General features: G+C 36.5%; 1 protein-coding gene across 1 annotated transcript; it reads right to left on the bottom strand.

Annotated features, from left to right (window-relative positions):
* Positions 1-21: 21 nt before the first annotated feature.
* On the bottom strand, positions 22-11534 carry LOC100644369. Its single transcript, XM_003397249.4, has 18 exons — positions 11371-11534; positions 10944-11252; positions 10628-10756; positions 10374-10533; positions 9877-10253; positions 9623-9794; positions 9348-9538; positions 9124-9268; positions 8771-9061; positions 7741-7952; positions 7215-7340; positions 6977-7136; positions 6323-6711; positions 6070-6241; positions 5791-5981; positions 5566-5710; positions 1643-1970; positions 22-858 (listed from the first exon to the last, which is right to left on the bottom strand). Exons 2-17 carry the CDS (start codon positions 11160-11162, stop codon positions 1651-1653), a joined length of 3399 nt encoding a protein of 1132 aa, XP_003397297.2. The 5' UTR covers positions 11163-11252; positions 11371-11534; the 3' UTR covers positions 22-858; positions 1643-1650.
* Between the last annotated feature and the right edge of the window lie 2916 nt (positions 11535-14450).

Below are 14450 nucleotides of genomic sequence, written 5' to 3'. Positions count from 1 at the left end.
CGCTTTATTTAAAAAACGATGTTAATTATGATCCATATATATTTCGCAATAATATAAGTGTTACGTCCTGTGACCTAAACATATGTTCTAATCCATCCTTCGGCCAAGAGGCTCAACAGCAGTTTTAACATTTGCTTGGACGCACAATATTCCATATAATCCCAAGGACTATGGACAAATGGACAAATCACTATAGTCCATTCTTACTCACACATTTTTTGATCGATACAACAATTTCTTTTTTAACGATTTCTTTCTTCATCCTAAGATACTACTTGTAGAATTATTTTGCAGATTTACTAAAACGATCGAAACCAAGTCGAATAATCGTTGTTGCACCGGGACTGTATTACTTAGCGAGGTTAAATTTAAATAATGTAAATCCAATGACACCCTTGCTTGGCTATTTATACTATGTTTCCAAATATGTAAACATCGTTTATACACTAGAATTAGCACGACGTCTGGAAGGTTTTGGCGTGTCAACCAATTGTTTTCATCCTGGTCTAATAAGCACTGGAATCTGTAAAAGTGTCTCGCCTCCACTTCTTGGGGATTACATTTTTTACTGAACACATTTTCCAAAACAGCCGAACAGAGCGCGCAAATAACGATACATCTTGCAGTGTCCAATGGAGTTAGTGGGATTTCTAGTAAATATTTTTCGTATTGTCGTGTAAGAAAAATTTGTCACAATTTTTTGTTTACAAATAGCATTTCTTAAATAATGATGATATCGTTTATTGCTACATATCATTAATTTTAGGAAATCGAACTTCCTCACGGGATAAAGAATCCATCTCAAGGTAAAAAGTTTTAGGACTCAGCGAAAGCATGGTGAAACTTCAACCATCAGATCTAAAAATATAGAAGTTCGCATAAACATATTTTATTAATCTATGTACTTAAAAGCCGCAAATTTTCTATAATTAAAAGACTTCTAATTCGTTAAACTTTTTGTACAAATTATTTATATTTAATTATCCTGCAAAGTAATAATCGGGAAATAGTAATACATTTCTCATGTTTTATTTATACAGGGTGGTTGGTAACTGGTGGTACAAACGGAAAGGGGGTGATTCTACGCGAAAAAAGAAGTTGAAAATATAGAAAACAAATTTTTCGTTTGAGGCTTTGTTTCCGAGAAAATCGACTTTGAATTTTCGCTCGGTACGTGTGCACTTTATCACGTCTCGTTATAACGGATCTCACTGTAGATCGTTGTCTCGATGGATATTATCGCAGTTTAAGTTTGTTTTTGCCGTAACGGAAAATTAGGAATACATAATGAAATAATATGAAGTAATCATAAAGTTTATTATTATAAAAATTGCTGAAGATGTTCTGCCGAATTCTGCCGAACATATACTTCTGCTCTTCTAATTAAATTTCTATGAACACTTTCTAAGTCGATTTTCTTGAAAACAAAGCTTCAAACGAAAAATTTTTATTCTATATTTTCGACTTCTTTTTTCACGTAGAATCACTTCCTTTCCGCTTGTACCACCAGTTGCCAACCACCCTGTATATTCTAATTTCATCAAAGAAAACAAAGGATCACCGCACCTTATTGTACTTGTAACTTGCATTAAAAGTATCCGCTAATATTTACAATTCTTTGAAAATATTAATAAATACTTACTTATGGGTTTAATGTTTCACTGTATTTCGGACCGATGGTTCAGGAAACAATCTTTCCCATTCTCGCATTCTTTCAGGGAAGAATTCAGTTTTGATCGATGGATGAAGATTCAACTCTAAGAAATTGTTTTGCTCGGGTACAAATTTGTCCCACCTTACATTCCTCAGTCGACTATCGTGTTTCGGAATCGGTTCGCCATTTATAACGAAATTCGACCATATGCTAGTAGAAATTTCCACCATAGGAATCTCTGGTGCGTCGCTGTTGAAATATGGGAACTGGCTTTTTATGAAGAAAAGATACTGCAGATCGTCATGATGACATACACCTGAGGGACACGTAAAACGTTTAAAATATGGTCCTCATTGAGTTTCCAGACAAACGAAGAGTAAACAGTTTTACCATATGGTGTCGTGGCATTCAACATATAAAAGCTGTATCGTCCTTGGAACGAAAATTTATAAAAGTATACCGGCAATTTCGAATACGTAGCGAATAACTTGATTGCTCGGTACATAGGGAATGTAATTATAGAATCACAATATATCTGAAAAAGATTTGATATTTTTTTATGATTTCAATGGAAAACAAATTACAATTAGAGTACGAAGAGAATTTGATACGTACATCACCGAGCTCCTTGCTGTTAGCCGAGTTAATTGGCTGATCGTTAAAATAGAATTTCCGTAATTCCCTACTAATATAATTCGATCGCGACGTATTACGTTCGTACATAAATACGATTGGAGCGAGAGTATTCCAATTATCGTTCAACTCAGGGTACACAGAATTACCTTCTAGTGTTGCATTTTCATAATCTGCGCAATTTAATGAAACAATTGGATATGCTCAATTTTCATATCTTTATAATATATTTATACAAAATATCTTAATTCGAATACTCACACGCAACTATACCGGCAAATTCTTCTTCTGTAACTCCCATCATTAAAGGAACCTGATAGAATCTCCTTTGCGTTATCACGTCGTACGGCTGTTCAGACAGGAACCTTTCGACACCAGGAACTTCCGGTTCCACAGCGGGTGTCCACAACAAAATGGGAGTTGCGTACCAATCCTGTTAAAAAAATAATATAATTAATATTTACGCTTGCCAAGACTTTTATATAGTAGATTTATATTGTTATATGGAACGTACGAATAAGGAGCCCAACGTGACTATGAAGTTTTCTACAGGTTTCGTCCGCAAGCAATCTACCATAGCGCTAGTCGAGTCAGTGGAACAATTTAATAGTCGTGCCTGCTTCTGAACCAGTTGGATTTGTCCATGTTGCGATATTCCCGAATAGACTTCTAGTACTATAGCCGAAGAACTCATCGTGATAGCTCTGTGAAAAAGATTGCGAGACATTGGAGATACCAAATGCAACATAATACTGAAACTTCCTGCGCTGTAACCGCATAGAGTGACGGAGTTTGGATTGCCACCAAAGGCAGCTATGTTTCTTTGAACCCAACGGAAAGCTGCGACTTGATCCTTTAGACCCATGTTACCTGGTGCTGCACTGTCACCGGTATTCAAGAAACCTGAAATAATTTCAATTTATGTTTTCAATAAGTTTTAATTCAAATAATAGGAGTGGATTAACTCATCATATTCTAATTGAGGAGCTTCCTACTTTTAAGGAACTTCCTAATCCTATGAAAATTCGAATCGAGTAAATTGATAGCTTTGGTAGGTAGCTCCTTAATTACTTCCTTGATTTATTTCAAATTACCTAACGCCCCAAGACGATAATTTATTGTAACCAAAACAATATCTTTATCCAACAGATACTCTGGTCCAAAGTTTATACTTTGTCCTGAGAAACTGTAAAAGCCCCCTGGATGTATGAAGATCATTACTGGTCTCGATACGTTCTCGCTTTTACACGGTAGCTAGAATTGCAAATGGATTATTAATGCAAAGATTCCAAAATCACTTAACCATGCACGCTAATTTAGTACAGTTCGCTACCTACTTTGGTAGTATACACGTTTAAGCGTAGACAATCTTCCGATACTAGTGTGCCATTAGGTTGAGGACAACTGGGTCCTTCTTCGGTTGCGTCGAAAACGTTTTGCCAATCTTTCGCTGGGATTGGGGGCTATACAGTAATTTAAAAACACGAAATAAGAAATATAACGCATATATCATAACAGTTTTATCTACTATGTAATTAACGAAAGTTATCAACTATGTAGTTAACAATTACGCAATTTGTGTTTAATCTCTTAGAATGTGCGAAATTGGTAACTTCACTTCTGTATATTATATCGTGAAAATGAGATAATTTATAAGGCGGCTTGTTAAAAATGATTCAGTGCCATAATGTCGCGAATCCGCTTAACTAAGGAAGCTTGTTAAAACATTCCTCGAGTAATTGTACGTGACATTAATGAAAATACCTAGTCTCGATTTCCATGTCTTACATTTTGCAAACTATACTTTTAAAAACTGTTTCTACGCTCTTTATACAAGGATAACGCATAAGTAACGCTGACGTAAAATAACAACCAGTTAAAGGATTTTTTACCTGGAAACGTTGGGATCCAACAGGTGGTTCGCCATATCTTATACCACGGAACGAATAAATTTCTCTTCCAAGTCTAGAAGTCAAAATAGACCCACGAATTTTCCCGATTGGAGCAGTGACCAAAGGTTGTTTCGCGGTCTTCGACTGTTGAGCGATAGCGAGACCGGTAACACAAACAAGAAATACCAGAACGCCTCTCATCTTAGACCTTGCAGCTTACTGTTTTGCTTGTTGGAACTTTCTTCTCTTTGGATGAAGAAGCAAATTGATAAGATCAAATCAACTCGGTTAGCCGATTTCAACGGTGTTCGTGCAAGCACTGTAGAATCGGCTGACAAATGCGCACATTTTATACGACAGCTTTGAGGAAAGTGAGTGGGGAAACCCAGTTTCCTTTCTGAGCAATATAATCTTCAATAAACTTCCACACAGTGACACCCCTTATTAGTCAATCAAGCCAACCATAATATTTCTCGATTAACATGTTGTATTTATTAATATTTTTATCTTTTAATTGCATGCGTTTTTGTTATAGTAATCGCTATATTATGTAAATGTCGGACTGTCTCTCTAATAATAAATGTATCGTTGCAAAAAATCAATGTTACAAATATTGTGAACTCAACACTCATAGCATGAAAAATCAAACAAACGATAGCGAGTATGCTTCGACAAACAAATAGTCATGTTCAGATTATCGCAACAAGGTTTAACGATTCGTATCTTCCAAATTATAAAAAGGAAAGGAAAAAAAATACTCGGCTGTTAATGAAAATTTGAAGTTCACATAAACGTATATTTTTGATCTATGTATCTAAAAGCCGCGAATTTTCTGTCATTAAAACGCTTTGAATTCATTAAACTTTCTGTACGAATAATTTGAATTAAATTATATACAGCAATGTTATTAAGAAATAAGATATTTCTCATATTTTAATTACGCATTCTAATTTGATTGAGAAAAATAATAATAGCCATTGACTTTGCACTCGCGTAATGTTCATCGCATTTGAGATTTAGGGTGCAGGGAACAATCTTTCCCATTCTCGCATTCTTTCAGGAAAGAACTCAGTTCTGATCGATGGATGAAGATTCAGCTCAAGGAAATTGCTATGCTCGGGTACCAATCTACCCCATCTTACATTCCTGAGTTGACCATCGTGTTTACGGATCGGTTCGCCATTTATAACAAAGTTCGACCATATGCTGGTAGAAATTTCCACCATAGGGATTTCTGGTGCGTCGCTGTTGAAGTATGGGAAACGGCTCTTTATGAAGAAAAGATACTGCAGATCATCATGATGACATACACCTGAGGGACACGTAAAACGGTTAAAATATGGTCCTCATTGAGTTTCCAGACAAACGAAGAGTAAACAGTTTTACCATATGGTGTCGTGGCGTTCAACATATAAAAGCTGTATCGTCCTTGGAACGAAAATTTATAAAAGTATACCGGCAATTTCGAATACGTAGCGAACAACTTGATTGCTCGGTACATAGGAAATTTAGTTATAGCATCACCATATATCTGAAAAAGATTTGATATTTTTTTATGATTTCAATGGTGAACAAATTACAATTAGAGCGCGAAGATAATTTGATACGTACATCACCGAGTTTTCTGTAGCTAGCCGAGCTAAGTGGCTGATCGTTAAAATAGAATTTCCGTAATTCCCTACTAACGTAATTCGATCGTGATGTATTACGTTCGTACATAAATATGATCGGAGCCAGAGTATTCCAATTATCGCTCAACTCAGGGTACAGAGAATTACCTTTTAATGTGGCATTTTCATACACTGCAAAATTTAATAAAACAATTGGATATACTCAATTTTCATATTTTTATCATGTATTTATTCGAAATGTCTTAATTTAAATACTCACAAGCAGCTATACCGCCAAATTCGTCTTCCGTAACTCCCATCATTAAAGGAACTTGATAGAATCTTCCTTGCTTTATCACGTCGTACGGCTGTTCAGACAGGAACCTTTCAACACCAGGAACTGTCGGTTCCACAGCTGGTGACCAGAGCACAATAGGATTTCCACGCCAATCCTGTCAAAAATATAATATCACTAATGTTCCTAGTTGCCTAAATTTTTACATGCTGGGTCTATATTGTCATATCAAACGCACATATAAGTCGCGTAATGTGTCTGTGAAGTTTTCTGCAGGTTTTGAGCGGAAACAGCGCACCATAGCACTAGTCGAATCAGTAGGGCAATCCAATAATCGTGCCTGTCTTTGAGCTAGTTGCATTTGTCCATGTTGCGATATTCCGGAATAAACATTTAGTTTTATAGCCGAAGAACTCATCGCAATAGCTCTGTGAAAAAGATTGCGAGACATTGGAGACACCAAATGCAACATAATACTGAAACTTCCTGCGCTATAACCGCATAGAGTGACGGAGTTTGGATTGCCACCAAAGGCAGCGATGTTTCTTTGAACCCAATGGAAAGCTGCGACTTGGTCCTTTAGACCCATGTTACCTGGTGCTGCACTGTCGCCGGTATTCAAGAATCCTGAAATAATTCAAATTTGTTTTAGCAAATTCCTAACGCGAGTAAATTAACTTTGTACGTTCTAATTGTGGAGCTTTTTCGAAAACAAGGTCTGTAAGACGAAATATGGTATAGCAAATTGTAAAATAAATTCGGTTTGTATTAGTAATTATTTCTTTTTATATTTACGAAATAAATAACAATTTCTTAATAATTTAATCATTCTTTAATTTCAAATCTTTTCAGAAAGCTCCCGCAATTACTTCTCTGATTTATTTCAAGTTACCTAACGTCCCAAGACGATAATTAATCGTAACCAAAACGATATCTTTATCCAACAGATACTGTGGCCCGAAGTTTATACTTTGTCCTGAGAAACCGTTAAAGCCACCTGGATGTATGAAGATCATTACTGGTCTCGATACATCTTCGTTTCTACAGGGTAGCTAGAATTGGGAATGTATCCTTGTTGCAAATGTTTAACTGCGCATGATATATTTATATGCATGATGTGTGATGCCTACTTTGGTGGTGTACACGTTTAGGCGTAGACAATCTTCTGATTGTTGTATGCCGTTAGCATGGGGGCAACTGGGTCCTTCCTCGGTTGCGTCGAAAACGTTTTGCCAATCTTTCGCTGGGATTGGAGGCTATACAGTAATTTCAAAACATGAAATAAAAAATATATCGCGTATATGATAATAGTTTCATCAACTATGCAATTAACGAAAGGGGTATTATGCAATTTATTGTCAATCTCTTAAGATGTGCGAAATTGATAGCTTTACTTCTGCAAATTGTATCATGAAAATGAGATAATTTGTATACCTTCTAGTTAAAAATTATTCGGTGGCATAATATCGCAAATGCGCTAAAATAAGAAAGCTTGTCAAAATATTCTTCGAGTAATTGTACGTGACATTAACGAAAATACCTAATCTCATACATTTGCAAACTAAGCTTTTAGAAACTGTTTCTACGCCTTTTATGCAAGGATAACGCATAAGTTAACGCTGATGTAAAATAACAACCAGTTAAAGGATTTTTTACCTGGAAACGTTGGGATCCAACAGGTGGTTCGCCATATCTTATACCACGGAACGAATAAATTTCTTTTCCGAGTCTAGAGGTCAAAATAGACCCACGAATTTTCCCAATTGGAGCAGTGACCAACGGTTGTTCAGCGATCGACTGTTGAGCGATAGCGAGGCCGGTGACACAAACAAGAAATACCAGAACGCCTCTCATCTTAGACCTTGCAGCTTACTTTTTTCTTTGTCGGAAATTCCTTCTCTTTGGACGAAGCAGCAGATTGATGAAAACAAATCAATTAGCCGACATAGACTGTGCTCGTACAAGCACCGGAATAACCAAGTAGGCAAAAGCGAACAATTTATACGAGAGCAACGAGGTAAATAAGTGGGGAACTCCAAATGCCTTCCTGGGAAATATCATCGTTTGTAAACTCCCACACAGGGGCGCACTTTATTTGTCGTTGAAGATGTCCATAATATTCCTCGACCAACAATAAGTGCACTTACTAATACCAATTCTCGCCTTTTAATTACATGCGCATATCACATTCATTATAACTTAGTATCGCTATACTATAGTATATATATAGTATATATATAGTATATGTATATATAATATATAGTAATATTACATATATTGTATAGTTATATATATTGTATATAGTAATATTATATATATATATATATATAGTATATGTATATATAAATATCAGACTATCTTTTTAATAACAGATTTATCATTGCAAAAAGTAACGATATTACAAATGTTATGAACTCAAAACTTGTAACATAAGCGTCAAACAAACGATAACAAATAAACACATAAATATTTTGCAACTGTGTTCTGACAAACAGCTAATTACGTACAGATTGAAGATTCTTCAGATCCGTATCTTTGGCATTACCAAATAGGAAGGGAAGGATATTTCATCATCAATATCAATAATGATCTATATGTTTATTAAATTGCTTCGAAACACTTAAAACAAAATTAATAGCCTTAAAAAGGACCATTCGGACTTCACATTGCTATGTTGTTTTGCTTTATGATGCAGGAGATAGAGGAAATAATTTTTCCCATTCTTGCATCCTATCGGGATAGAAACCAGTCTTCATGGTAGGATTCAAGTTGATATCCAAGTAGTTACTTTTCTCGCTTTCAAACCTGTCCCACGTTATATTCCTACCATTTGGAATGGGTTGGCCAGTTTGTACAAAGCTGGACCACATAGATGTGTACAATTCCACCATAGGAATCTCAGGTGCAGTCTTATTAAAATATGGAAAGTTACTCTTTATGTAGTATAAATATTGCAAATCGTCTTGATGTTCGACGCCTAGAATTATAAGAAAACAGTGTAATCAATCGTTCAACAGTGTGATCATCGAGTGAACTTACCATAGGGTGTCGTAGCGTTCCACATTGTAAAGCTATAACGGCCTTGATAAGTAAATTTATAAAGATACACCGGAGCTTTGGAGTTTTCAGCTATTAACTTCGCCCCACGATATTGTGAAAATATAATTACGCTGTCCGCATAGAGCTGCAAATTGATTTTACAATTTCTTTGATTATCAGTATCGATGGTGAATTTGTTAAAGGAGTAATTTAGCAGTTCATACATGAGCAAGACCATTTCTGTTAGACGAACCGAGTGGTTCGTCATTCAAATAAAACTTCCGCAATTCTGTACTAATATTTTTCGATCTTGTCGTATTACGTTCGTATATGAAACTAATCGGTGCTACGTGATACCAATTTTCGTCCATATTTCGGTATATGTTGCCATTGTTTCTGGTGGTATTTTCGAATACTAAAAGAAACAAGCGATCCATAATTAGGGAAGAGCTTCGATTCTTTTATAATTGTGATTCAATTTAACAACTATGCGACTTACTGACGACTACCCCACCAAGTTCATCTTTCGTTACCCCAAATATGGCTGGGACTTGATAAAACTTTCCTTGTTGAATAAGATCGATGGGTTGAGCTGGTAGAAATCGTTCCATTCCTGGAACTTCCGGTTCTACGACGGGTTTCCAGACGACAATTGGATCTCCGTACCATTCCTGGGATGTAAGAAGTATTAAAAACCCCTAAGTATCCACTAAATTATAAGAAGGAAATCATTTCTCTTAGATATGAACTAACAAAAAATTCAGATATAGTTTTGGTAAAGTTGGCTACAGGCTTTGATCTGAGACAAGCCAACATGTCTTTGGTGCTGTTAATGGGACAATTCAAAAGTTTCGCTTGTTTTTCTGCGATATCTCTTTGGTGGGTTGGATAAGGTTCCGTGAGTAAGGGGGAGCCACTCATATCGATCACCCTGTGGAATAGATTTTTGGACATTGGTGATAACATGTGCAAGAAAGTACTGAGCCCTCCGACGCTGCAGCCGCTGATGGTCACGGAGTTTGGATCTCCTCCGAAAGCAATGATGTTCCTTTGAATCCAACGAAGCGCTATTACCTGATCTTTCAAACCTAGATTTCCTGGAGCCAGTGAATCGCCTGTTGCTATAAAACCTATGAAATCCATATTTATATATTTTATATATTCTTGGACAGAATAGAAGAATAAATAATTGGAAAGAATAGAAGGAAAATGATCATTGGTATATCGTGTATTATAAATGCCTAAATTACCTAACGTGGCAAGGCGATAATTTACAGTAACCAAAACGATATCATGGTCCAGCAAATATTCGGGACCATAGTTAAAGCTCTGAGCGGAAGACTGGTAGAAACCGCCTGGATGGAAGAATACCAATACTGGCAATGATACATTTTCATTTTTCGAAGGCAGCTGCAACATTTAGATAATTACATTCCATAAATATATATTTTATATTTTGATCAATTAAACGCGCTGTAGACGAGCCGGAAAAAGTAAGACATACTTTTTTAGTATAGACATTTAAACGCAAGCAATCTTCAGACATTAGCTCGATACGCTCCACATTTGGACATGCAGGACCTTCTTCGGACGCATCGAAAACATCGTTCCAATCTGCTGCTGGAGTGGCAACCTGTATTGTGAGAAAATTGTAAGGATTATTCCCACCGATGTGCCATAAATACTCGCATAAAAGGAAATACGCAAAGTACTCTTTGTTTGCATAGTTGAAGGCTGACGATAAGTTTGACAAATGTCCACGAACAAGGATGTTTCCAGGATTAATAAAATTACGATAGAGGCAAGAATGAGAAACTCACCTGAAAACGTCGTTCTCCTGTGGGAGGCTCTGCATATCTCACGCCACGGAAGGAATAAATCTCCTTTCCGAGCCTTGAAGTTAGAATAGAGCCGCGGATTTTTCCAATTGGCGCTACCGCTTCCGGATGTGCTGTGCAATATAAAACGTTACCGATTCCGATGATATAAAACAAAAACAGTAGCTTCATCTTTTCGTTTGACAGTAATTCTTTTCTCATGAATATCGCTGTTTCCGTGAACGAGGAAAATCAGTCAGCTAAATTATTGGACGGTTGCTCACGTAGCCGATGATTAAGAGACACTGAAGGCTAAGAAAGAGAGAAGAACGTTTTATATTCTGGTTGAAAGGAAAAAGCTAACCATAATTATCTTAATATATTCGATCGTGAAAAACCAAAACATAACCATCATAGTTTTACAAATTACCGTAACATATTGTCCATCTGTTCTTTGGTAGTGTATAATTAGGTATCGCTAGGTTATCGAATGTCAGTAAAAGTATTTGGTAACATCTACAACGTGAAAAATATAAAATCGCAGACGACGTAGATGAAAAATTGGAAAAATTGAACATAAAAATATTTATCGGTGAAATAACTAATACTTGTTATTTACTGGAACTCGTTTTTATACAAATACGTGTATTGCGATACCATAGAGTTACATAACTATCTGCTATTGCGTGCAAGTGATAAGAAAGAAACGAAAGAATCATCAATTGTCTGTATTCTTATCACGCCTTTAGTTTTGGGAAACAACAACAAACGAAAAACATGTGGAGGATTGGACACTATTTAAAAATGTGCCTTTTTTTACTGTCTTTTTTTTTGTTATTTTTTATTTCTCTATTTTTAATGTACATTTTACTGTACATTTTATTGTACATAATTTTTGCGTTATCTAAATTCCTTAGTTTCACTTTCTACTCTTCTTCAGTTTCTTCAGCTACCTCGTCCGTTTCTCCTTCTTCTTTTTCCTCTTTTTCTTCTTCTTTCTCTTCTCCTTCTTCCTTTTCTTCTTCTCTTTCTTCTTCAGGTCTTTCCAATTTCTTTCTCCTTGTCCTTGTACGATGCTTTTTGCCCAATAATTTCTCAGCTCGTTTCCTTTCCATTTTCTGCTTTTTTGCAAAGTCTGGATAGATACAAGGATCATAGGTTGCTTCGTAAATAATCGGATCAATCGGCCGCTTTTTAACAACCCGCTCCTTCTTCGGCTCTGGACATTCGCCCATTTTATATGGCTTTGTTTTTGGCAAAACTTTGCCGTAAACCTGCGACAAAATCAATAAATGGTTCTGCGGCTAAATGTTCAGAAAAATTGATTCAGTTTTTAATGGTTTTTACTTAAATCAACATACAGGCATCTCGAATATCGGTCTACCATATTTATCTTTTTCACGCGGCGGTCTTTTTTCAACAGGACTTCGAGGTCTCGGTGGTTTCGCCAAAGATTCAACTCTTCCAGAAGCTGTAGCCGCCAAAGCACTTTTTTTCACGGTAAAAGCATCAGTTCTGATAGTCTTAGTTTTATGAATATTTGGTTTGGCCAATTCTTCCATACGTGCGGATGCTGAAACAAACAACAACGTACACACAAACTCGTCAACGTCAACTAATTTTTTATTAATTTCGCCGCAGACCTTTAGCATTCAAAGCTGCTTTCGTGATGCGTGTGGGATCATCTACGCATGGATGCGGTGCGAATCTCCAAGCGTGTTTCTCGAGTTTTCTTCTTTTAGCTTTCCGTTCTTCCTCTTCACTTTTGTACACTTCCTCCTCTCCTTCTTCCGCTTCTGTAGCTTTTCCATTCTCACGGCTTTTAAATTTCTCTGTTCTCGTATCGTCGGACTTACGCTTTTTTCCTCTTCTCTCGCCCTCTTCCTTTTCCCTGTATTCAGCGAAAGCTCTTCTACCTCTCTTCTCCCCTTCCTCGATTATCATCTTCTTAAAAGCTTTTGACTGTTTGTCCTTTTTATCTTTTATCGTCTTGTACGATGGTACAGCCAGAAAACTTAACCAAGGCGTAATCTAGCGATTCGAGAGATTAAAAAGCTGTTTACCGTGTTTATTCGTGAAAGTTAAATGGAATATGCACGCGGACATGAAATTAATGTAAATGTATTTTAGAAGTGGTCACCACTAAAAATTACAAAAGTAATCTGTATTGGATCATTGCTTTTCAAAATCTATTCTTTTCGTCAACATACTGTTTTAGCGCGCAAATAATTATTTCGTAAGCTTTCAAACAATTTCTCCCGAGAAACTTCTTTAAGTTGCGCCACTTCGAATATACACGTACAAATATTCATATGCACATGCGATATAGATTCATTTTACTTGATAGGAAAGCACAGTTCGTTTTATGCCATAAGGTGTAAATAGCTCCTCTATTTCTTCTTTGGTTAATTGTTCAGGACAATCGAGCAATTTCTTCGCTAAAGCCAACTTCCTCAGTCTGTCTTCGTCCAGCTCCCGTTTCTCATGCAACATCAATCTGGATGGTTTGCATTCTTCGGGAAGAATGACACGGGGCAGACTTAGCTCGATGATTCTTTGAGACGCCTGGTAGTTTAATGCTGCTGGCGAAACCTTGTAATAAACTCGACCAAAATCGACCAGTTTTATATTTGGTAGAGACAACAAAATCGTTCTCTTAGATGGAATTGCTTTCAGTGCCGCTTTCGAGATAGCGAGGTCTAATTTGCAGTGAATGCTTTCGTCGATTCTTTCCTTCGGTTTGGACAACATTTTGATTCTTTTCCTTAGCTGAGATAATGGCTTCGATGGCCGAACCTGAGGAATGTTGCACATTGTAACGTGTAAAAGTATTAGGTCATCCCATAAGTTCGTGCCGACTTCTTGGCGTATACATTTCATATTTTAAAGAAAAACAAGAGAACTTTTATCGAGACGGAATAATGGCCCTACCAGAAAAATGGGAAGAAGTTGTACAACGAGAGGAGGATTACATTTTTTCATGAAACTGAAACGTATATAAACAATCTTAAACATATATGACCGCTCGAAAAATGGCACGAACTTATGGGATGACCTAATATGTACAAATCTTTCAAATCTAGAATTTCTCGTATAATATTTAAATAAAGATTTGTTTCGCCTATTAAATTATCAGATATAAAATAAAAGTCTGCTTTTTCAATAAATGCATAAATATCCGCAATTTATTTACGACTAACTATAGGCTCAGGTTGCGGAAGCTTTTTCGGTATAGCATTGAATTTCGCCCAGGCATTGAAACGCGCCCAATCAGCCGGCGTCGCTAGCCATCCTTTCAATCGTAATTTACGTTTAATTTTTCTAAAAGTCAGAATGTTAGAAAGATTTTTATCTGTTCGACACGCTGACAAAAAGATCACGCTTACTTCCCCTTGAGTCTCGACTTATCTAGTTTTCTTAATCTGCCAGCTGCAGCTCCAGGGGATCCGCTTCTTGCCGTTTCCTTCGTTTCCTTCGTAATTTGACCTTTCCTCGCAACCACGCTCCTTA

Source organism: Bombus terrestris, chromosome 8, assembly GCF_910591885.1.
Source record: "Bombus terrestris chromosome 8, iyBomTerr1.2, whole genome shotgun sequence".
NCBI lineage: Eukaryota > Metazoa > Arthropoda > Insecta > Hymenoptera > Apidae > Bombus > Bombus terrestris.
This window is presented reverse-complemented; position numbering and strand designations above follow the sequence as displayed.

Excerpts from the sequence above, each read along its gene's own strand:
- LOC100644369 (XM_003397249.4), bottom strand. The coding sequence starts at position 11,162 with ATGAGAAAAGAATTACTGTCAAACGAAAAGATGAAGCTACTGTTTTTG. Across the intron at positions 9,269-9,347 it reads ACAGAAATGGTCTTGCTCAT|CTCTATGCGGACAGCGTAAT; the intron begins GTATGAACTGCT and ends ATCAATTTGCAG. Across the intron at positions 6,242-6,322 it reads ACACATTACGCGACTTATAT|GATTGGCGTGGAAATCCTAT; the intron begins GTGCGTTTGATA and ends TATTTTTGACAG.